We start from the raw sequence: 22595 nt of genomic DNA, 5'->3' as shown, positions 1-22595 counted from the left end.
CAATTGTAAGCTAAAACACTTACAGTCTAGTAATATTCAATCAAAATTAGCTTCATTTTTCAAGAAACAGGAAGTCTCTAGCACAATATTTCGATTTATGGTGAATTTTTAAAAAAAACTTTTTTTTACGTCCGCGCGTTACGAATTCATGCATCATTTTGTGATAATATTTTCTCTGTTGCTTTAATCGTTTTACAATCTGTTATATACCAAAATCATCGCAATTTAGTGTACAATACAACTAAAAAAATATTAACTCATTAGCTTTAACCGTTTTGCTTACAGCGCGATTTGTATACAATTATATGAGTTTTTTTTTGCGCTGTCATATATTCCAATATTTATATATGATAATGATATTTTCTTTCATTTCTGATGGTTGCATACTAAACTTCAGGCAATGGGAAAAAAAGGAGACAAAAATTAACTTTTAATCTTAAAAACTAAGCGTGCTGTGATTTTTTGAAAAAAACTTTTTTTCCGCTTCGGCGCTACCTCCCAAACGCCGCCGGCATACGTGAGACGTTTTTGTAAATAGGGCTTCGGCGTTTAAGGGTTATAATGGGAGAGAAAGTATTTTAATCAAAAGTACTGGGCATGAAAGAACACATTACTGTTATTTTTACGCTGATAAACGATAAATACATAAAGCTTGTATTATGATGAAATCAAGTGGAAATAGCGAACGGAATCTTGAATTTTTTTTTTATACAAAACAAACGTTCCAAAATGGTCATCTTCATCTATTAACGAAAAAATAGATAAATTAATTTCACAACGAGACATATGTAAGTTATATTTCACTTTAAAAACACTTCGTATAATGAAAAATAACCTTTCCCTGTATAAGTAAAGTACTGTATCTAAGAGATTCATTTGACACTAACTTGAAGCAAGAAAAGTGTCTGAACTGAATTAATTATGGCGAAATAAACACCATATAAACGATTTCCAAACCTAAATATTGATTGCTATGACTACAGTTTATTATTTAAAAGCAATATAAGAATATATACAATATTATTGGATACAGTGAATTAAGGCATGACATTTTAAAAGATGCATATTTGTTTTGTTGACATTTGTATATTACAATATGTGAATACAGGCAGTCCCCGGTTTACGACGGGGGTTCTGTTTTTCCGCTGCGTTGTAAACCGAAAATTATCTTAAACCGAAAAATCGTCGAAAATCGTCATAAAACCTTAGAAAACTATTTTTAATGCTTTGGGTGTATAGAAAACGATGTAAACTGCATTTTTATTTAGTTTCATCAAAAAAATCTCCAAATTTGTAGTATTCCGCTGTTTAGGAGCCATATTTCTTCCGTCGGATTGGCGTACGACGCGTTGTAACCCTGGAACATGCGTCGTAAACCAGGAAATAATTTCTGATGAATATATCTGAAAAGCGTTGAACCTCGGAACGTTGTAAGCCGGACCCGTCGTAAACCGTGGACTGCCTGTATAGAGTACAGTATAATGTAGGCTATGCTACTGTACATGTATACAATATACCATAGTGTAGGCTAAGCTAATTCTTTTTATTCAATTTCTCTCTGCACCGAATTATCATAAGTCTCTTTCCATGAACCTCCAGAATTAGATAATATTAATAATTACTACACCGTGTGTGTATAGAGTATACTTTATAATGTAGGCTAGGCTACCGTATATGTATACATGATACTGAATACTGAAGTGTAGGCTAGGCTATGTTCGAGACACGTTTTGTTATTTCTTACGTTTTTTCCAACAAATGATTTTTTTTTTGGAACCTAACCCCTTTGTAAGTAGAATAATACCCATATAAACATTTTTAGTTTGTTTTGTGTGTGTTTGAACTATCAAAATAGGCAGTTCTAAGAGACTTTAGAGGGTTCTAAGTATTTGCTGGTTTTAGCTGTTCCAAGGGTATGGTACACATCCCCATGAGTTTTTGTTATATTACATATATATATATATTTATATATATATATATAATATATTTATTTATTATATATATATATATATCTAATGTATATAGGTGGATATCAGTGTTAAAAAAAAAAAAAAAACGCACTACATTTGTAAACAAATCATAGAATGATATAAAAAAGGAAAATAAAAGGGAAAATTTTAGTTCACTTATATTTTTTTCAAAGACATTTTCCATTATTTTTAAGTACAGCTTTTAACCTTCTTGGCATTGAATGTGCTAAATCTTTGAAATATTGTGCATCCATGTCTTCAAACCAAAACTTACGGATGGCATCCTTCAATTTGGGAGGGACGTTTTCTCATCTGCTAGTGCCTTCAGTTTCCGTTTCATGTATGCCCAGCAATTTTCAATTGGGTTTAAATCTGGTGAATTGCCTGGCCAGTCCAATTTCTGAATATTAAATTCCTTAAGAAGGTTTGTGACCTTGTGAAATCGGTGGCAAGGTGCTCCATCTTGCATAAATACACGTTGCCCAAAAGTTCCTTGTAAGGGACTAATTCATTTTCAAGACATTTTCATAAATCTCTCCATTCATTGTCAGTGCTCTCTGGGAGAAAATATAATCCCCACTACCCCCATATCCGCTGAAACATCCCCATACCATCATATCTTGATATTTTGATGCATAGCGGTTAGATCCTTGGGGCCTCCTTATTTCTTGCCAGCGCTATCGCTAAAACACTTTTCAGTCACTTCAAATATTTTCTGCAAAAAGCCATCCTTTTTTTTTTTTTCATAGGCTTAGTGAGGTGGCTTCTTTGCTGCAACACGACATGGGAGACCAAGGTCTTTCTGCAATCGATGTTGCACTGTCCGTTCAGATACGTTCCTAAGCAGATCAGGGTTTGAGACTTCAAAATTTTGGCTGGCATTGATGGATGTTCCATAACAATCCTTTTTAAAATGTTATCCGTTCTTTTTGTAGTTTTTGTGGCCTCCTGAGCCTTTCTTCCGCTTCAGTGATGAATCAAGGTCTCCTGTCTTGGATCCATGCACCACAATGAGACGGTGCTTTTAGAGATTCCCAGCTCTCTTGCATTAGCTGACCATTGACTTGCCAGTTTTCCATAGGGTTTTCTGCTTTCTTAACCAAGATAAGCCAAGTTTTAGCCATAATTCATTAGCTTTTGCAACAATAAATGTGGTGACAAAAAGCGTGTATATGAAAGCCGACCTTTGTGATGTGTATCACTGAAGTGTGTGTGACAATACAGGCTGCCAGAATAAATTGGGGAAAATATATACTTCTCGGGCTTAAATCATGTTCTCAACGCAAATTATTAGAGTAATATATAGAGTCTCACTGTATATATATATATATAGACTCACACACACACAGGCAGTCCCTGGTTACGAATCCGGTTTCTCTGTGGAATATCATTTTTTGGCTAACAATTATTGGCGCCGATATTCGGGTATTGATGCCAATACATACGTAACAGATGCAACAATAACTGAAATGTGTATATATATATATGTGTGTATGTGTGTGTGTGTGTGTATACAATAAACCCCCCTTATTCATGTTCTCACGATTCGCGGACTCACATATTCGTAGATTTCTCTGTGGAATATATCTAACAATTATTCGCGGAAAATTCACCCATTTGCCGTATTTTTCACTGAGAAATATTCATTAATTACTAATTACTGTAATTTCATCTCATTTTTATGACTAATTGCACTTTTTGTGATAAAACTATTAAAATAATCAGGCAATGCTCGAGTTACGATGATTCACTTTACGATAATTTGATTTTGCAATGGGGTAAGCAATTAATACTGATAAGACTATTATTTATAAAATATTTTTAAATTTTGCACAGGTGCAGGCAGCAGCATGATCAGGCATTGAGAGAGACCAAATTATAATAGACAACTTTTCCTCCATCTCTTTATCCCATCCTCTAATTAAAAAAAAGTAAAAGAGAATGATAAAAGTATTGTTAGTAATGTTATATTCTTGTGTAAATGCATACAGCCATAAACAACCGACCGAGAAACTGTTACTTTGCTTATAACTGAATTGGATAACAACAGCTGTTTACCTGTATTTCAACCATCGCACAGTATTAAACAATTACCATATGTTACAGCACAAATGACATTAAGTAGAATAGGACTGATATATTTTTACATTATACTGTAAGCGACCAGAGTCATCGCACCAATGGCGGTCTCTTTCGAGCACACGTGTGTGCGTGCGTGCATCATATCTTTGGAGGGACCCGGACAAAGAGGGAACAAGAACATCCTGATTTCTCTGCCTCAAGGAACGCAACTTCTACCATACAATATTTCCTTCTGTTTCTCCCTAACCATTGTTGTCTTGATATATGCAAGCATTCTAATCATGTACTCATAATGTTCCACCAAATCTTCTGTATCAAACTGTATGTATGTTTCTGTTTGTGAAGACGCCAAACGTCTCGCCATTTCACATATATTATGCTACTGCATTGTATTCATTTATCTGTATGAATCTCATGCAGTTGGCCATATGTAGAATTTCCTGGCCTTTCCATTGATATATGTTTAATCACTGTATGTTTATTATGTCTCTCACAATCGCCATTTGTTTGTCTGCCAACAAACACAGATGTCCGAAACATTACCTCTGTTTTGCGCTGTCCGTGTGTAGATGCTACTTTGCGGCTCGCACAGGCCAATAACATCTTCAAAAGTTCTGTACATTCATTCAGTAAGGAACCACCAATAAACCAGTCTACACCCAGCCAGTATGTCACTCTATCCCGTCCTTACAATACCCTTATTCAGTATGGATAAAAGATTGTCAAGGAAATATACTGGCAAATTTAGGTTGCAAGTTGTAACTGAAGCTGAGAAAACAATGTTCAAGCTGCTAATGACTATACTGTAAATTATCGTGCATCGGCAACGTGGATGAAACTCGATCATAATTGTTGTAATACTGTCCCAAAAAGTGGGTTTGGCTCACACTAGAAACAGATTTTTGCAGGGTGCCTTCCCATTTTGGGGTTGTTGGGAATGAGCAAGCTAACCAACTTGCTAAGTCAGCAGTCACCTCCCCAGAACTGAGGAGATGTATATCAGTAGTAGATCAGAAATTGAAAAGTGTTGGCAGGCCCTTTAGGAAAATATTTTAATGAATAAAAAAATGCGCAGTATTACATCTATCGGTGTGTCCTTGGTCATATCCTTATATGCCAAGGTGACAAGAACGATGTTGTGCAGGATTAGGATTGGACATACAAGACTCTCTCGGGTTTCTTGATGTCCAGTGAAAATCTTCAATTCTGCAATGACTGTATGTACCCTTGACTGGCAGATTATTTGCTGGTTAAATGTCCTTGGGGACGTGACAGATATGGAGATTTCATCTTTGCAATGATTCTTGTGGAGGACTGTAATTTGGAGCAGCTATATATGTTTGTTAGGGAGGTGGACCTCCTCAACAAAATTTAGATCATACACTTTATATATATATATATATATATATATATATATATATATATATATATATATATATATATATATATATATATATATATATATATATATATATATATATATATGTATATATATATATATATATATATATATATATATATATATATATATATATATATATATATATATATATATATATATATATATATATATATATATATATATATATATATATATATATCACACACACACACACACACACACACACGTGTATATATATACACAGATACAGTATATTTAGATATTTCTTGTGAGACTTCTTGTAAACTTATCTTTTTAAACATCTAACTTACCTGGTAGTTATATATATAGCTTAAGTCCCTGACGTCACGGCAGAATTTCAAAACTCGCGGCAATCGCCGATCGGTAGTCAGGTGAACCACCTGTGCGCCCTCTACCCAGGTACCTGGAACCATTCCAACTATTCCTCAGATCTTCCCTGCCGCTGTGTCGGTAACATCGATGGAATTTCGCTCGTAGCCCGTGTTTTTTCACAACTTATTTTGGTGAAGTACACTTTGGCTTGGCTTTATTTGTTTGCTTTTAGAATTTCTTACAACATACCTGACTCTTCATCTAGTGTGAAAATGTGTGTGTGGGGATGCAAGCGGCTTGCTAAAGTCTCCTTGGGTCCCCACTCAGTATATGTGAAGAACAGGAATGGTTTGCTTATAGTCGGTGTATATGTGAGAAAGCTTGAAAGACCGGCTCAGAAGAACTAAGAGTACTGTGTCTCACTCTTCTTGATATAACCAGGGAATAGTTAATTCTTTTCCCCTTGCTAACTATCCTGTTGATCCTTCTCCCGTAGTGGTAGTCTCTGAACCCCCTACTGAAACAGGTAAGGACCCAACACTTAAAGATATGTTGGCCGCCATTCAGGCCCTGGCCCAACAGGTAAAATCCCTCTCAGAAGACAGGGATAATGTGTGATCGACAATAAGAGATCTAAAAAAAAAAAAAAAAAAAAAAAAATACAAGTGTTAATATGTTGTTAGTGCAAGTGCAGTGGAGGGTGCGACCGCTCGGTCCTGTCGTGCTCCTAGTCCTAGACCTCTTCCAAGCTCACCAACCCCTGTGAGAAGGAAAGTCGACAGACGAAGGGAGGCGAGAGGCTTTAGCTACCGAGTAGTCGTCCCCTCGAGCGTACCTGTTGACGTTTCCCAGGGCGCTCACCCTGCCCATAGGAAAGGCGAGGTAATGTTGTTCTCTTCGTCGTTGCGACGCAGTCCCCATCGCAGAGGTAACTCTGGGCACGGGATGCATTGGCGTCAAGCGTCCAAAAACGGAATACAACAAAAAGCTCTCACAGCTCAGATGCAGCAACAACGTCAACCCGAGGAAGCTTTTGACCGATGTCGCACTGGCGGCCAGTTCTCAAGTAACCTCTAGGTTTGGCGGATCAGCGAACGTTACAAGTCTGGACGCCAGGAGGTAGCCAGGCGTCGAGAAGCTGGACGCCAGGGTGTCGAGCGTCGAAAAGCTGGACGCCAGGACGTCAGGCGTCGAGAAACTGGACACCAGGCCATCAAGCGTCGAGAGGCTGGGCGCCAGGGCGTCCGGGCGTCGAGCTGGGGGCGCCAGGGCGTCAGGCGTCGAGAAGCTGGGCGCCAGGACGTGGGCGTCGAGCTGGGCGCCAGGGCGTGGGGCGTCCGAAAGCTGGGCGCCAGGACGCAAGTGTCGAGAAGCTGGACTCCAGGACGTCATGTGTCATGAGGCTGGCCGCCAAGATGTTAAGCTTTAAGAAAATGGACGCCAACACGCCAGCGTCAAGAGACTGGACTCCTGGATGCCAACGTTATGATAATATTTTGAAAAAGACGTCGCTATTTCGTCTTCGGACAATCGGAAAAGGAGAATGATATATCCCGCATTCTCCTGTGAATCCTATTGTAGAGTTTTCCGACGAAGACGATATAAAGGCCATCAGCTTTCATCAGACTTTAAAAGACTTATGAAGCTATTTTAGGAAATTTTTTCCAGAGAATCCCGCCTTCAGAATTTTCTTTTGGGAAGGCATCTAAGAGGGAATTTACTCAAAGGTGGTTTTTTCCGCTCGTCCAAGAGAGCGCAAAGTTTTGAATGAATGGATACTTTCGAAGAAGGAACAATAAAAGACAGCCTTTGCTTTTCCTCCAGCCAAACTGGCTTCAAGATTTAGCGTTTGGTATCAAACTGGAGAATCGCTCGGCCTCGGAATACCTGCCTCTTCCCAGGGAGACTTCTCGAATCTTGTTGACTCTTCTAGTCGAGTGGCCATGGGGAAAACGAAGTTTTGTTGGTCAACATCAGAGTTAAACCTCCCCCTCAAAGGAGCTCTTAGGACCTTTGAGGTCTGTAATTTTCTGGACTGGACCCTGGGAGCTGGAGGAAGAAAGATGGAATTATTCAACACGACTGACACCGAAGAACTCATATATCTGATGTCGTGTATGGATAAAGGACTCGGAGGTGGTGCCAACGAATCAGCTACGCTTTCTCAGCGGGAATCCTGAAGAAATGCCCATCTTTGATCTCTCCTGGCTAATGGGGTCACGTCCAGTCAAAATCAGAACTGATTTATACCCCTTTTTTCCTCTCACCTCTTCTCTCAAGATTTGGTAGAGAGGTCTTTTAATCCTTGGCCCTGAAAACCACGTAAGATCTAATATCTAAAACAGCTAGAAGAGTCCTACCAACGACTTTCATCACTAAAAGAGTAAGGCTGAGGCTCCTGTGTTTCAGGTGTCTCAGCTCTTTCGTGGTTTGCCCTCCTATAGAGGTTCCTCTGGGACGGGTAGATGAACGACAACGAGAAGAGCCTCTACACTGGGAAAAAGGAGTACATGACTTTCTTCTCTTGCAGACAGCGGTAAGAGCCAGACTGTCCAGTTTCTAGCAAGTGCGGGAGAGAAGGAGAGTGGACCTATTGTCCATTCAGTTACTCTAAGAGGGGTAATGATATAAATACCTTAGTTTTAACTAGAAATAAATCCCTCTTCTTCATCAGCAGACTGGGTAGAACTCTGCCCAGACTGTCATCAGCTTCTAAGAGGGGGATCGCCCTCTGAGGAGGCCCCCTCTAGTAACAAGACAATAGTCCTTTCTGTCAAATGCAACGACAGAACCAAGGCAAAGGCTCTACAGCAACAAGTGTCTATGATGTTGCAAAAGGAGACCAGACAGAGAGTTCAAGATCCGAATTCCCCAGGATTCTACATTCGGTTATTCCTGATCCCCAAATGCTTGGGGGTTAGAGACCGGTGCTAGACGGATTGCACTCAACTTTTTTTGCAATAAACAAAGGTCGCTATGGAAACGACAAAATCGGTTCTAGCTGCAGTCAGACAGCTGGCCTCACTGGACCTCCAGGATGCGTATTTTCTTATTCCCATGCACCCGAACTCCAAGAATTTTCTGAAGTTCGTCCACGGGAAAAGTTTTTTCCAGTTTCGGTCTCTCTGTTTCGGTCTAAGCAGACGTGGCTGACGTCTGGCTCTGGAGTCGAGACCTCTCAAGAGCAAGTTACCCAATATTGAGGGACGTCATGATAAGACTTCATAGACTCCAGGTTGTAGCCATTGGAGCAGCCCAGAGCTCTTCCCTTCCAGCCCCAAGGGTAGCTCTCCTACTAAGAACAAACGTAGACAGTTCTGTTCAGTCAGGATACCAGGCTGCAAGAGCGTGGTGGACACTGTGCTGCCTTCCGTAAATTCTCCTTTTCCTCCTTCGGATTGGTACTGCGTCTGCTGAACCCTCTCCACGATCCATTATTGACGTTGAGGAGGAAATAATTCCCGTAGTTGATGTTTCCCAGCCTGTCCCCAACAGCAGGAAGCCCCGCATATAGCTTTACTACAAAATATGCAGCAGACTTTGTCTTCTCTGGTGCAAGCGTGACAACCAGGCAAAGAGAAGAAGGATAATAATAGACGTCCAACTAAAGCTTCTAGATGTCCAGAAGTTTAAAACGCTGAACGTAGTGAATGAAACTCTAGACGCTGGATGCTCTGGCGTCAAGCATCTAGGAATGAAAACCATGATGACAAGCGTCAATGAACTCAAGACGTCAATCGTCAAGGCATTGGACGTCAGGACATCAGGCTTCAAGATATTGGAAGCCAAGACGTGGAGGTAGCTCAGGGCGCAAGATGCACTGGCAACAAGCGTCTAACAAGATTTTCACAAGGATGATTACCAATGTAGCAGATTTTTTCTTCACACGAGAGACATCGGAATCTCCTTGTACTTGGCGACTGGCTCCTCAGAGCTCCTTCCCACACACGCTGCCTGGAGGATCTTCACACCACGATTCATGTATATACGAAGAATTAGGTCTTCTGATAAACAGAGAGAAATCTCAGCTGATCCCATCCCAAGAGGTTCTGTACCTTAGGATGAAGATTCAGAGTCAGGATTTTCGGGCTTTTCCTTCTGTTGCAAGAACAGGACAAGCCTTAAGAAAATTTCAGGACTTTCTAAAGAGACAGACATGCTCGGCAAAGGAATGGATGAGTCTGCTGAGGACCCTTTCCTCGCTAGAACAGTTTGTTTTCCTTTGGAAGATTAATTCTATGCCCGTTACAGTTTCATCTAAATCAGAACTGGGACAAGGAAATGGAACTGGAGACCAAGTGCATCCCCATTTCGGAACCAATAAGGCTGAGTTTAGAGTGGTGGAATGACCCCGTCAAGCTCCAGGAGGTCCCTTCTCTATATTAGAGGAGCCCAGACCTAGTGTTGTTCTCCGACGCACGTCGGACTCAGTATGGGGAGCAACACTAGGGAAATAAAAGTCTCGGGGACAGAGAGCAGGAGGAAAACATCAATTAGAAGGAACTAACTGCAATCCTTCTAGCTCTCAGGGAGTTCCAACACAGTGGAGAACAAGAGAGGTGCAGGTCAACACCGACAACACGGCAGCGTTGGCCTACATCAGCAAACAAGGGGGCACTCACTCCAGGTCTCTATACGAGACAATAAGAGAACTTCTTCTCTGGGCAAAGGAGAAGAATGTCAAACTAGTAACCCACTTTATCCAAGGGGAGAAAAAATGTGAGGGCGGACATTCTGAGCAGGAAAAAATCAAGTCCTCTCAACAGAATGGACGCTACTTCAGACATCTTCAGGCATGTGGCGACTTTGGGGACGTCCTGCATGGATCTCTTCGCCACAGCGCAAACGAAGAGGTTGGAAACTTACTGCTCTCCAGTACCAGATCCGGGCTATATACATAGAAGCGTTCCTGATGGACTGGTCCAACTTGGACGTGTATGCATTTCCCTTTTCAAGATAATACACAGGGTACTGAAAAATTTGTGTCACATGAGAGGACCGTTGACCCTTGTGGCCCTTTACTGGCCGACAAGAGATTGGTTCACAGAGGTACTGGATTGGATGGTGGACATCCCGAGTAGCCTACCTCAGAGAGTAGATCTACTCAAACAACCCCACTTGGAAAGATATTACCAAAACCTACAAGCGCTACTAGTAACTTTCGGACTATCGAAAAACTCACAAGAGCTCACATGAAGTTTTTTCTTGAGGCAGTTTGGTGCTGTAGAAAGAGTTAGTGAGGTCATGCTCTAGCTGAAGATCAAGGAAGTTATCCACCATTAAGGTATCACAAATCCAAGTGGGAGAATATTTAGAGGATGGTGCAAGGACAACCATGTGTCCTCTTCCAATATTTCTGTAACCCAAATTTGTATATAGAGAACTCACCAGCATGGAACCTAGACGTGGTCCTGAGGTTCCTCAGGGGAGTAGGTTCGATCCCTTTGCAGAGGACATCTTTAAAGGACCTCACCATGAAAACTCTTTTCTTGGTCAGTTTGGCTCTGTACAAACAGAAAAGAGTTAGTGAGATACATGCTCTCAGCAAGAATATAGATTTTAGACAAAGCAAGGCAATCTGCTCACTGCAACTAGGCTTCCTTGCAAAAAAATGAATACTCATCACAACCCTGGCCCAGAACGTTCGAGATTCCAAATCTAACGGACATAACAGGGGAGGAGAGAGAGAGAGTCCTATTCCAGTAAGGGCTCTAAGGCTCTACCTGGATAGGACAAAGGACTTAAGAAGGAATTCAGAAGGGCTTTGGTGCTCAGTCAAAAAAAACTCTCTGTACAGATGTCGAAGAATGCTCTGTTTTATTTTATCAGACAGTTGATAAAAGAAGCACATATGGAATGTAGAGATAGACTACAAGATTCTGAAAGTAAAGACGCACGAGGTCAGGGCAGTAGCAACCTCTGTAGCTCTTAAACAGAACAGGTCCCTGCAGAGTATCTTGGACACGACCTTCTGGAGAAGCAAGTTAGTTAGTATTTGCCTCTCACTATCTAAAACAAGTCCAACATTATTTACGAAGATTGCTATACGCTGGGTCCGTTTATAGCATCTAATTCAGTAATGGGAGAGGGAATACCCATACAATCCCATAAACCAATACCCTTTTTCTTACCTTGGAATTGAGAATTTTTATGGTTGTTTGTGAAGACTGGACGCAGTCTTCCGCAATCATTGGGATGAAAGTTCCTTGGTAGATTCTGGAACAAAAATCATATTGAGAGGAGGTCTAGTCACATAGAGGTTATACACATTTGTTGACAGCCCCTAGAGATTTTCAGCCCCTGGGTGGATCGCTGGATCTCTTAAGGAATGCAGACATAATGAGAGGGCACTTTTCATTGAAGTCAGCTTCCTTAATCCAATCCCATAAAAACAATACCCTTTGTTCTTGCCTTGGAATGGTTGAAATTTGATGGTTGTTTGTGAAGATTGAACGCAGTCTTCCACAATCATTGATTTTAGTCAGATGATCATTTTGTTCCTTGGTGAATGCCCAGAACAAAGGGTATTATAGGTTGTCTGTCACATAGAGGTTGGTACACCGGTTGGCAGCTCCTAGAGGTCTTCAGCCCCTGAGTGGATCGCTGGACCTCTTAAGGAATGCAGACATAATGAGGGGAGTTCATTGAACTCAGCTTCCTTAATCCAATTCCATAAAACAATACCCTTTGTTCTTACCTTGGAATGGTTGAAATTTTATGGTTGTTTGTGAAGATTGAATGCAGTCTTCCACAATCAATCAATTTTAGTCAAATGATCATTTTTGTTACTTGGTGGCGCCCTGAAATATACAACAAACTGTGTTCATTATAGGTTGTCTGTCACATAGAGGTTGGTACACCGGTTGCAGCTCCTCCACCTTTCAGCCCTGAGTGGATCGCTGGACTCTTAAGGAAAGCAGACAAAATGAGGGCTATTTGAAGTCAGCTTCCTTAATCCAGGTAAGGACCTTAAGTTGGTTTATTAACCCTAAGCAAATTCCAACGATGTTGGCTGTCTCTGACCCTCCACCAAAGGTGTCAATCAGCTATATATATAACTACCAGGTAAGTTAGATGTTTAAAAATGATATTTTCATAAAAAATAAATTTTTGAACATACTTACCTGGTAGTTATATATAATTAAATTCCCACCCTCCTCCCCTCTAGAGACTAGGGGCATGGAAGATCTGAGGAATAGTTGGAATGGTTCCAGGTACCTGGGTAGAGGGCGCACAGGTGGTTCACCTGACTACCGATCGGCAATTGCCGCGAGTTTTGAAATTCTGCCGTGACGTCAGGGACTTAAGCTATATATATAACTACCAGGTAAGTATGTTCAAAAATTTATTTTATTATGAAAATATCATTTTTCAACTTCATGGAGCAGCTTCAAGATGTGGTGCTTCTACTTTGGAATGTGCTGAAAGTGCAAATCAGTTGGTGACAATGCTAGAATTGTTTATTTGCCCAAGTATTGAGCCTGATGAAGATAAATCTACCTTATTTATTGAGTCTCTTCCATTAGATATGAGATATGAAGTAATAAATGAGGAATTTTGCAGCTTTTTATAGAATATACAGAGGTTTTGGTGGCCTTCTCTGGTTAAGGTATCCAGAGAGAATATTTTGTGCTTTTTTTGTAAAGAGGGCTGCTAACCTGAAGTTATATTATCTAAAAAAAAAGCGTGATAACAACATAAGCAAAAAGTCAATAGCAAGAACCCCAGGACAAGCAAAATGGCTTTTAGTAACAGTTCAGTAGAAGCAGGGTATTCAAGACATATTTGGAACACCATCAAGGAGGTATCCAAAAGTTTAGAATTATATGCTTTGGACTAAACAGTTTTTTGATCCATGCTGAGTGAGTGGAACAGGCAATGAAGATATCCAAATGTAGTATTATCCCAGAAGGAAAGATCAAAGAAGTCGAACCTCTCAACAGTTTCAGGAGTGATGGTGTAGTGCAAGTGGAGGAAGTGGCTATCCATCCCACTGGTTCTAGACAAAGGTCACTGTTCTGCTCCCCTGAACCTGGGAGAAGACCTACCTTGAGTCCAAGGGAGGCCGGTGGGGTTTGCCCACAGGTAGTTGCCCCCTCAGCCTCGCCTGTTGCACGATTCCAGGTGTCGGCAGACAGCCATTGGAAAGGTGTCTCTTTGGAAGTGCATCAGTTGTCTTCAAGTTCTGACGATTCCACTGTGGACAGGCAACACCGCAAATGATACCTAGATTCTTCACAACCACTTAAGCGCCCTTCATGGATGTTGGTCGCTGTTCAGATCCACTTCCCTTTAAGCAGTATAAGAAGGCTAGTACCAGCCCACAGCCTTCTTGTAGTTACGCTGTGGACCTTTATGTCCCTGCCCTGATCGAGCATTCACCTTCATCTAAATGGGACAGTCCAGAGACTTTCTCACCTGAGCGCCCTCACCTGGCTCGCAAGCGCCCAGCGTCCACTCATAGGCACCCAATGTCAGTGACCAAACGTCTGGCTCATCTTTCTGAGCCCCTGGTGCCAGTTCCCGATTGCTTGGCACCAATTCTTCAATAGAGACCGCGGTCTCTGTCGTCTTCACCTTTAGATCAAGGCGAACCGTCGTTGGCTCCTATTAAGTGACAGTTGGCTGAAATCATGAGCTTGTTTAAAAACGCTCCCTACACTCCCAAGACTTCTCATGATGCTATCCTATCCCCGGTCTCCTCAGAAGAGGAAGATGTAGACCAAGAACTTACTTTTCCTTCCTATGCAGCTCTATGAAAGTATCTTTCAAGTTTTTGAAGTTCTTAGCTTTCTTGACTGGGCAGTGGGAGCGCTGGCTAAGAAAATAGAGGACTTCCAGGATTTATCAGGAGACATCGCCTCAGACTGGCTGGGAGTCCTGTCCTGTGCGGACAAGGCCTTTAGAGATGGCTCTCTAGAGCTTTCAGTGTATTTACCTTTGGGAGTGCTAAAGAAGAGAGAACTCTGGTGCTCCTTTACCACTAAGGGAGTCACACAGATGCAGAAATCTGCCCTGTTATTTTCACCTCTGGACCAGCATCACCTCTTCCCTCAGGACACAGTTAAGGAAATTGCGCCCGACCTTCAGAAGAAGTCGACATGATTTGTTGGCCCAAGCCTCTAAGCATTCCAAGGATTTGCCTGCCTTTACACCAAAGACAGCCTCTCCCCTCCAGCAGCAGCCCTTTCGTGGCGGTAGACCCAGATCTCAGTTTAGGACCCGTTCCAATGTCTGATTCACTGCCGGGTCCATTAAGGATGACTCATCAAGACAGTACACAAAAAGTGAGAAGGAAGTCCTTCATGCACCGGTAGGAGCCAGACTCCTAGAGTTTTGGGAAAAGTGGCTGATCGCAGGAGCAGAGCTGTAGATCATCAAGGTTCTGAAGGAGGTCTACATCATTCTGTTCCTGGAGTGCCCCCCTTGTAAGTCACTTCTCCCATAACATAGTCAGCTTACTCGAGAGGCTGAGAGAGATATTCAACCCTCTTGGAGGAAGTTTCCTCCCTCATCCAAAAGAGGGCCTGTCAGCTTACTCAAGAGGCTGAGAGAGACATTCAACCCTTTTGAAGGAAGTTTCCTCCCTCATCCAAAAGAGGGCCACAGAGGAAGTCGAGAACACCAACACAGAGGGCTTTTACAACCACGTCTTTGTGGTTCCGAAAACATCGGGGGTGGGGCTGGAGACCAGTTCTCGATGTAAGCGCCCTCAATCCAGGGCGACTGGATGATAACCTTGGATATGCAGGACGCATATTTCCACATCCCGATTCATCCAGACTTCAGGAAGTATCCAAGGTTCGTCTTTCAGGACAAACTACATCATTTTCGGGCTCTTTGCTTTGGCCTTTCGACAGCCCCTCAAGTGTTCACTTTAGTCCTTGCTCCTCTCTCAAAATGGCTTCACTTAATAGGGATCAATGTCATTCTGTATCTGGACAACTGGCTGCTTCAATCCCCATCAAAGGAAAAGTGCATGACGGACTTGCACAAGATTCTTCTTACCTACGAACTGGGCCGCCTTATCAATCTCCAGAAGTCTCAGTTGACCCCATTGCAAGATACCCTCTATTAGGGGATGACTCTCAACTCTGGCTTTTCCGTCTCCCAAAAGAATTTCCAACTGCCTTCAGATGGTCCACAGTGTTCAAACCCTTTCGTCTTGCTCGGCTCTACAGTGGATGAGCCTACTGGGGGGACCGGCATCCATAGAGATGTTTGTCAAACTAGGCAGACTGTGTATAAGAGTTCTCCATTCTTTTTAAAGGCCAACTGGGACAGGAAAACACAACTAGACACTTACATGTTTCTGATCACCCTGGAGATCAGATCGAACCTGCAATGGTGGCTGTCTGAAGAAAGACTGTCAGAAGGGAAGTCCCTGCAACCTCTGAGCCCCAACCTAGACTTTTCTTCAGGTGCCTCGGACGTAGACTGGGGAGCCCTACTGGGGAATCAGAAAGTATCTGGTACGTGGACCCTAGAGCAAATAAGTCTACATATTATTTAATGTCAGAGAACTGAAAGCAGTTCATCTAGGACTTCAGTATATCTCGACCCTGGTCCACAACAAGACGGTAGTGCATACAGACAGTACCGTGGCCCTAGTCTATACAGGCAGTCCCTGGTTAACGGTGAGCTTTGGTTAATGGCGATCCGGTTTTATGGCGCTTGTCTAGCCACGAAAATTGGCAATTTTTGGCGTTGAAAATTGCTGATTTCTGCTTATCAGGGCCAGTAATGGGGTATTGGTGCCAATACATACCTAACAGAGGCGCTAATAACCAAAAATTGGCACTTTTCGGTGCCAATAAACCAAAAAAGCGACAGAAATTGCCAATTTTCGGTTAGTGGCAATATTGGGTTATCATCAAATCCCCAGAACGGAACAACCAAGGACTGCCTGTATCCAGAAACAAGGCAGCACTACTTTTCTCTTTGCCAGGCGACAAGAGATGTACTCCTTTGGGAGGATCAAAACAAGTGACTCTGGTCACCCGGTGTATCCAGGGGAAATTAAATGTTTTGGCTGATTAATTAAGCCATCGGAAGCAGGTCCTTCCCACCGAATGCACCTTGGATCCCCTGGTTTGTCTGGATCTTTGAAACTGTGGGGCAAGCCAACAGACTTGTTTGCCACCTCCAAGAACCATCGCCATCCTCTCTTTTGCTCTCCAGCCCCAGATCCTCTTGCATGGGCAACAGATGCCGTGCTGCAAGACTGGTCCAATACAGATTTTTATGCTTTTCCACCCTTCTGCATGATCAGGTAAGTGATAAACAAATTTAAAGCTCACCACAACACAACTATGACCCTCATATCCCCGTTTGACCCCCGAAGGAGTGGTTCCCGGGCCTTCTATGTTTATTGGTAGATTTTCCAAGACTCCTTCCTCAAAAACCGTCTTTACTCGAACAACCCCACCTCATTAGGCACCACCAAGGTTTGTCTGCTCTTGCCCTGACAGACTTCAGACTGTCTGCAAGCTTGTCAGAACGAAAGGCTTTTCAAGGGGAACTGCAGAGGCTATTGCAGGATGCAGGCAAAAATCTAGTTTCATCTCCCAGGATAAGTGGAAAATTTTCCGTCAATGGTGCCTTAACCATAGTGTCTCTTCTTCTGAGACATCTGTAATGCAGATTGCTGATTTCCCTCCTATATCTGAGGAACTCTAGGAATTTGTCTTCCTCCACCATTAAGGGGTGTCGAGCTATGCTTAGCTCAGTTTTTAAACGCACAGAGCCTGGATCTTTCATCAAACTTGGATATTAACGACCTGATCAAGTCCTTTGATATGTCAAAACAGTGGAAGGACAATCTGGTCTCTTGGAACCTGGATGCAGTCTTGAAGTGGCTGACAGGTCCTGATTTTGAACCCCTTCATTCTGCTTCTCTTAGGAACTTCACTCGCATGACACTCCTCTTCTCTGCCTTAGTGACAGCTAAACACATTGAAATTCAAGCCATCGATAAAAGGGTAGGTTTTTCCCAATGAGATTGGCCTCGTTCTTTCACCATTAAGAATTTAGTGGACATCCTTGGCTCCGAGGAAGAAGAGAGTATTCTGTCTGGTCGGAGCTCTGGGATTATTACCTGAACAGGACGGAAAAGATCAGGGTTCCATCTAGTAACCTTTGATGTTCAGTTAAGAACCCTTCTCATCCTCTAAGAATGCCTTGTCATTCTTCCCGAGAGATTTGATCAGAGAAGCATATTCCCAGATCCAGGAGGACATTCTACCAAATTTTAAAGTGATAGCTCATGATATCAGAGCAGGTTCAACCTCTTTGGCTTTCATATATATGTCCTTGACTTCCATTATTCAGTCGACCTACTGGAAGTGCAGCTCCATTTTCGCCTCTTAACTATTTGAAATATGTGGAAACACTGTTCGATGATTGCAGTACCTTTGGGCCGTTATCAGTGGCTGGCATGGTATATATTGGGTGAGGAATTATAGGAAGCACTCTTTTTCTCCTACTGTCTTCTTGGTGTAGGTTTCTTGAGTTTTGGGGGGGTCGGGGGGTGTGGTGTTTTTTACAAGTGTTTTCAGAGCAGGTGACAGCGTTGTCTAGCTTTTAATCTTGGTACTGTGCCCAGGGCAAGGACACCTTTTTGTATGCTCAAGTGCACTTGCCTCTTCATTAATACTGGTAGGGCTAAGAAAGGGGTGTCCAAGAACACTGGTTCTTTCTGGCTCCGTTAAACAATGAAGCGGGTGTATGACACATCCAGTGAGGAGGGCGAGTGTGCAGTCAGGGCGAGAGCTCACGAGGTCAGGGGCATTACCTTGTTATTTGTATCCCATAAGAATCTGTCTGTTCATCAGGTGTTGTGTATGAGGTATGTGGTTGCATCTGACCACCTTCACTTCTTTTTTTACCAGTGGGATGTTGCCCACAAGTCCTTGGACATGTTTTCCTTGGGTCCTGTGATGTCTTCTCAAGTTGTGTAGGTAGCTCAAATCCCCTTATGGGATAGGTTGCAACTTGTCTAAGGTATTCAGTCTGAAAGAGAGAGTTGTGCAAGTGATCTCTCTCTCTCTCTCTCTCTCTCTCTCTCTCTCTCTCTCTCTCTCTCTCTCTCTCTCTCTCTCTCTCTCTCTCTCTCTCTCTCTCTCTCTCTCTCTCTCTCTCTCTCTCTCTCTCTCTCTCTCTCTCTCTCTCTTGGCAAGGGGAGAGTAAGATAAGCAGTAGAAAAAATTCATTAGTTTCATTTTAACTGTTTTATTGTCTCAACAGTTACTTCAGGGTTCTTACAGCCTTATTAAGTAATTACTGTGCAATCCAGCACTCAGTCGCCCAGAAGTGTAGCAGCTCATATGTACGGCAGGCTAGAGGTGTGGGTAGAGTCTTCTGTTGCTCCTGTCTCACCAGGAAGATGACATTTCTAGGTTGGGTAAGCCTACCAGTCAGTCTAGAGAGAAACATCGATTTCCTCCCACCAGTGGGTAAGTCCTCTATGTAAAGAACAAAGGTTTGTATGTGTTTAGGATCAAATTTCAAGTTGCAGAAGTAATTTGAATTTTTCCTAACATATAAACCTGAAGTGTTTTTTTCATAAAAGGATACCTTAGCTACCCCTCTCATCTGACACCTGGGCTGGAAGGCAGAGTGGAGTGCTGACTGACAAGTGGACGGGGCTTCCCCATACCTTTCAATATTGTAAATTTAAATGGTGGTTCCAGTTTGTGCTTGAAGCAAAATCCTATGTAAAAAATTTCAGGTTTGTATGTTATGAAAAATTTAAATTAGTTGTAAAGTTTGATATATTTTGGTGCTTTCAGATGCTGGAAAATCAACAATTGGTGGTCAAATTATGTACCTAACTGGAATGGTGGACAAACGTACTCTAGAAAAATACGAGAGGGAAGCCAAAGAAAAGAACAGAGAAACGTGGTATCTCTCTTGGGCATTAGATACCAATCTTGAAGGTTGGTTATAGGCTTAGTTTTATTGAATTTTGTTTATTATTTAAGTTTCTTAGTGGCCTTGGGATCTTGATTATTTTAAGTATTTTATCCATGCCACTGACCTAATTTCCTAACCTCTGATAGGGCTGAATTGAAGTTTCTGTCTTTATATATATAGCTTAGAATTTATCTGTTAAAATGTAGCCTTTTGCAAAAATATAATTTTTGGGTAATTGAAAATGAGTTCTTAAAGTTTCTTCACTTGATTTGTTCCAAACTAGAAGTTCAGTAGGGATTGGATCTTGTGGACTATTCAGCAAATATCCATCTGTATTACAAAAAGTAACTAGTAACTCCAAGATGAGTCAAAATAACTGGTGTGTCATTCCTCTTTATGAGTTGTTCCAGATTCTAACTTTGGGCTTGATCTGTTTTAATTTGCAACTCTCAGGTTCATTTATTCCTTAAGTTCTGGCAGTTATTGATTACATTTGATTTTACAGAATATATTGGAACTATTAGGAACATTAAAATATGACCTTGTCATAATTGTGGTAATTGTGGACTGCTTTCTGGGCTTCACATATATATATATATATATATATATATATATATATATATATATATATATATATATATATATATATATATATATATATATATATATATATATATATATATATATATATATATATATATATATATATATAATATATATATATATATATATATATATATATATAAAACACTATTTAAACATTGCAAAGAAAACCCATAAAACACTATTTAAACATTGCAACCACTTCATTTGTGCTCCTGTTCACTGGTAAAATATGGACAGATGAAATGTTACAGAAGTATATATACAAAGCATATGTAGGTGTGGCATTAAGTCTCCGATGGTATGCAGGTGACTGTTCCCAAGAAGGAGGGAAATAAACAATTCCCTGGTGGGTTTTGGCCTCATTAACTCCTGTTTTGCGATTCATCTGGTAGTTGTGTTTCCTGGAGCACTTGTTTGAGAAGAGGTTTAAGAATTAACCCGTCGATTTCATCCGCTTTCCAATGTCATCCTGACAAGTTCATATTGTTGGTTTGATTGATGATAGCAGATTCCAGCATCTTTCTTTTGTACGGACAGCTACTTTTGAAAACCAGCTCTGCACCGCTCCAGTTTATGGAATGGCCTCTATCCCTGATATGTAGAAAAATCCCTGAACTCTCCAAAGCATACTGTACCAACCTTTTGTGCTCAGTTAATCTTTGCAAGAGGGACCTGCCCGTCTCTCCTACGTAAATCTCATTACAATTGCTACACAGAATCTTGTAAACTCCGGCTTCTTCCCCTTTTTTATTTAAGTATACGTTAACAAGCGAGCTCCCGATGGATTTGGGATAATGGAAGATTTCTTGGATGTTTTCGTCATACGGAAGCTTTATTTTGTTGTTAAAATCTATTTGTCTGTTGTGAGTGGGACCTTTGTAGTATATTTTATTCGCTTTGTTAATAGCCTTCTCGATAATGTGGGGTGGGTAGAGCAGTTGCGTTAGGTGTTGGCGGATCGTGTTGAATTCTTTATCTAGGTACCTGTTTGAACATATTCTAAGCCCCCTGAGGAATAAGTTGCACCCTGCCATGATCTTTATGGAGACATCATAGTAGCTTAAGAAATGAATATAAGAAACAGTGAAAGTGGGTTTCCTATATACTGTGAAGGCATTCTGTACTGTTCTCTTATGATCAGTACATCTAGGAACAGCAATTTTCCTTCCTTTTCCCATTCTGTTTTGAATTTTATGGTCGGAACTAGTGAATTTAGTCTATTAAAAAATTCATTAAAGTCTCCCCAGCTTATTAAAAAATTCATTAAAGTCTCCCCAGCTATTGTCCCAGAAAGTAAAAATATCATCTACTTATCTAAGCCAGATCATATTGCGGGGTTTGATCGATGACAAAATTTCTGTTTTGAAATATTCCATGTACAAGTTTGCTAAAAGGGGTGATAGGGGACTTCCCATGCTACAGCCAAATTTTTTTTTGTAAAAATTACCATTGAAAGAGAACATGTTGTTAGTTACACATAGGTTGATAAGTTTTAAAGTTTTATCTATGCCAAGAGGAAAATGGTCTTTATATGGTTGTAACTTCCTCTCCAAAAAAGACACGTCGGCGATCAGGACTTTAGTAAATAATGACTCGACGTCTAGGCTGAGCAATTTGACGTTATTTGAGGGGATGTTTAAACTATTAAATTTTTGTATAAAATCCTCTGTATGTTTGACGTGGGAGGATGAGAAGGTTCCTAGAAAGGGTGATAATAGGTCTGCGAGCCATTTTGATAATTTACACATGAAAGAGCCCCTCACTGCAGAAGAACAGACCGTTTTAAATCTTGGAGTTTCATTCGCTCTAAAACCAGGTCCCGAGAGTAATCTTAATTTCCTAGTTGCTTTTGATAAAAATTTTGCAAAAAACAATTATGACAAAAAAGATGCATGTCTCAAAGGCATTTTGCTAAATGTCTTGGAGAAAAATAATAACAAAAATTCGCTCCCGAAAAGATTCCAAAATGCGTTAGTTAGTTTAAGGAAAAGGGGCGATATCAAGTTTAAGGAAAAGGGGGAATATCATCATCACAAAATCTGACAAACACTGGAAAATAGTTCTCTTAGACAAGGAGACATACATCAGTAAAGTTCAAGAACTTCTAAACAATGCGGAGGCCTATGACAAATTAACGAAAGATCCCACAATAAATATTGCTGCTCAATTTAACAAATCAGTCAGAACCATAGGGGGCAATAAGAAGGACATAGAACTACTAGACACTCAAGGTAATCAACCCCTCTCTCCCCTATTTGTACGGCCTCCCGAAAACACACAATATCTAG

General features: G+C 41.2%; 1 protein-coding gene across 1 annotated transcript in view; it reads left to right on the top strand.

Moving 5' to 3' along the window:
• The window catches only part of eRF3 (eukaryotic translation release factor 3), a 252916-nt gene that overhangs the window by 76353 nt on the left and 153968 nt on the right, over positions 1 to 22595 (top strand). Inside the window, exon 3 of the mRNA XM_067126266.1 lies at positions 19578 to 19724. Coding sequence (XP_066982367.1) covers positions 19578 to 19724 — 147 coding nt within the window. The remainder of the gene's footprint in view (positions 1 to 19577; positions 19725 to 22595) is intronic.

Source organism: Macrobrachium rosenbergii, chromosome 3, assembly GCF_040412425.1.
Source record: "Macrobrachium rosenbergii isolate ZJJX-2024 chromosome 3, ASM4041242v1, whole genome shotgun sequence".
In the NCBI taxonomy this organism is placed as follows: domain Eukaryota; kingdom Metazoa; phylum Arthropoda; class Malacostraca; order Decapoda; family Palaemonidae; genus Macrobrachium; species Macrobrachium rosenbergii.
Note: the sequence above shows the minus strand (reverse complement) of the source record. Positions and strands in the feature narration are given on the sequence as shown.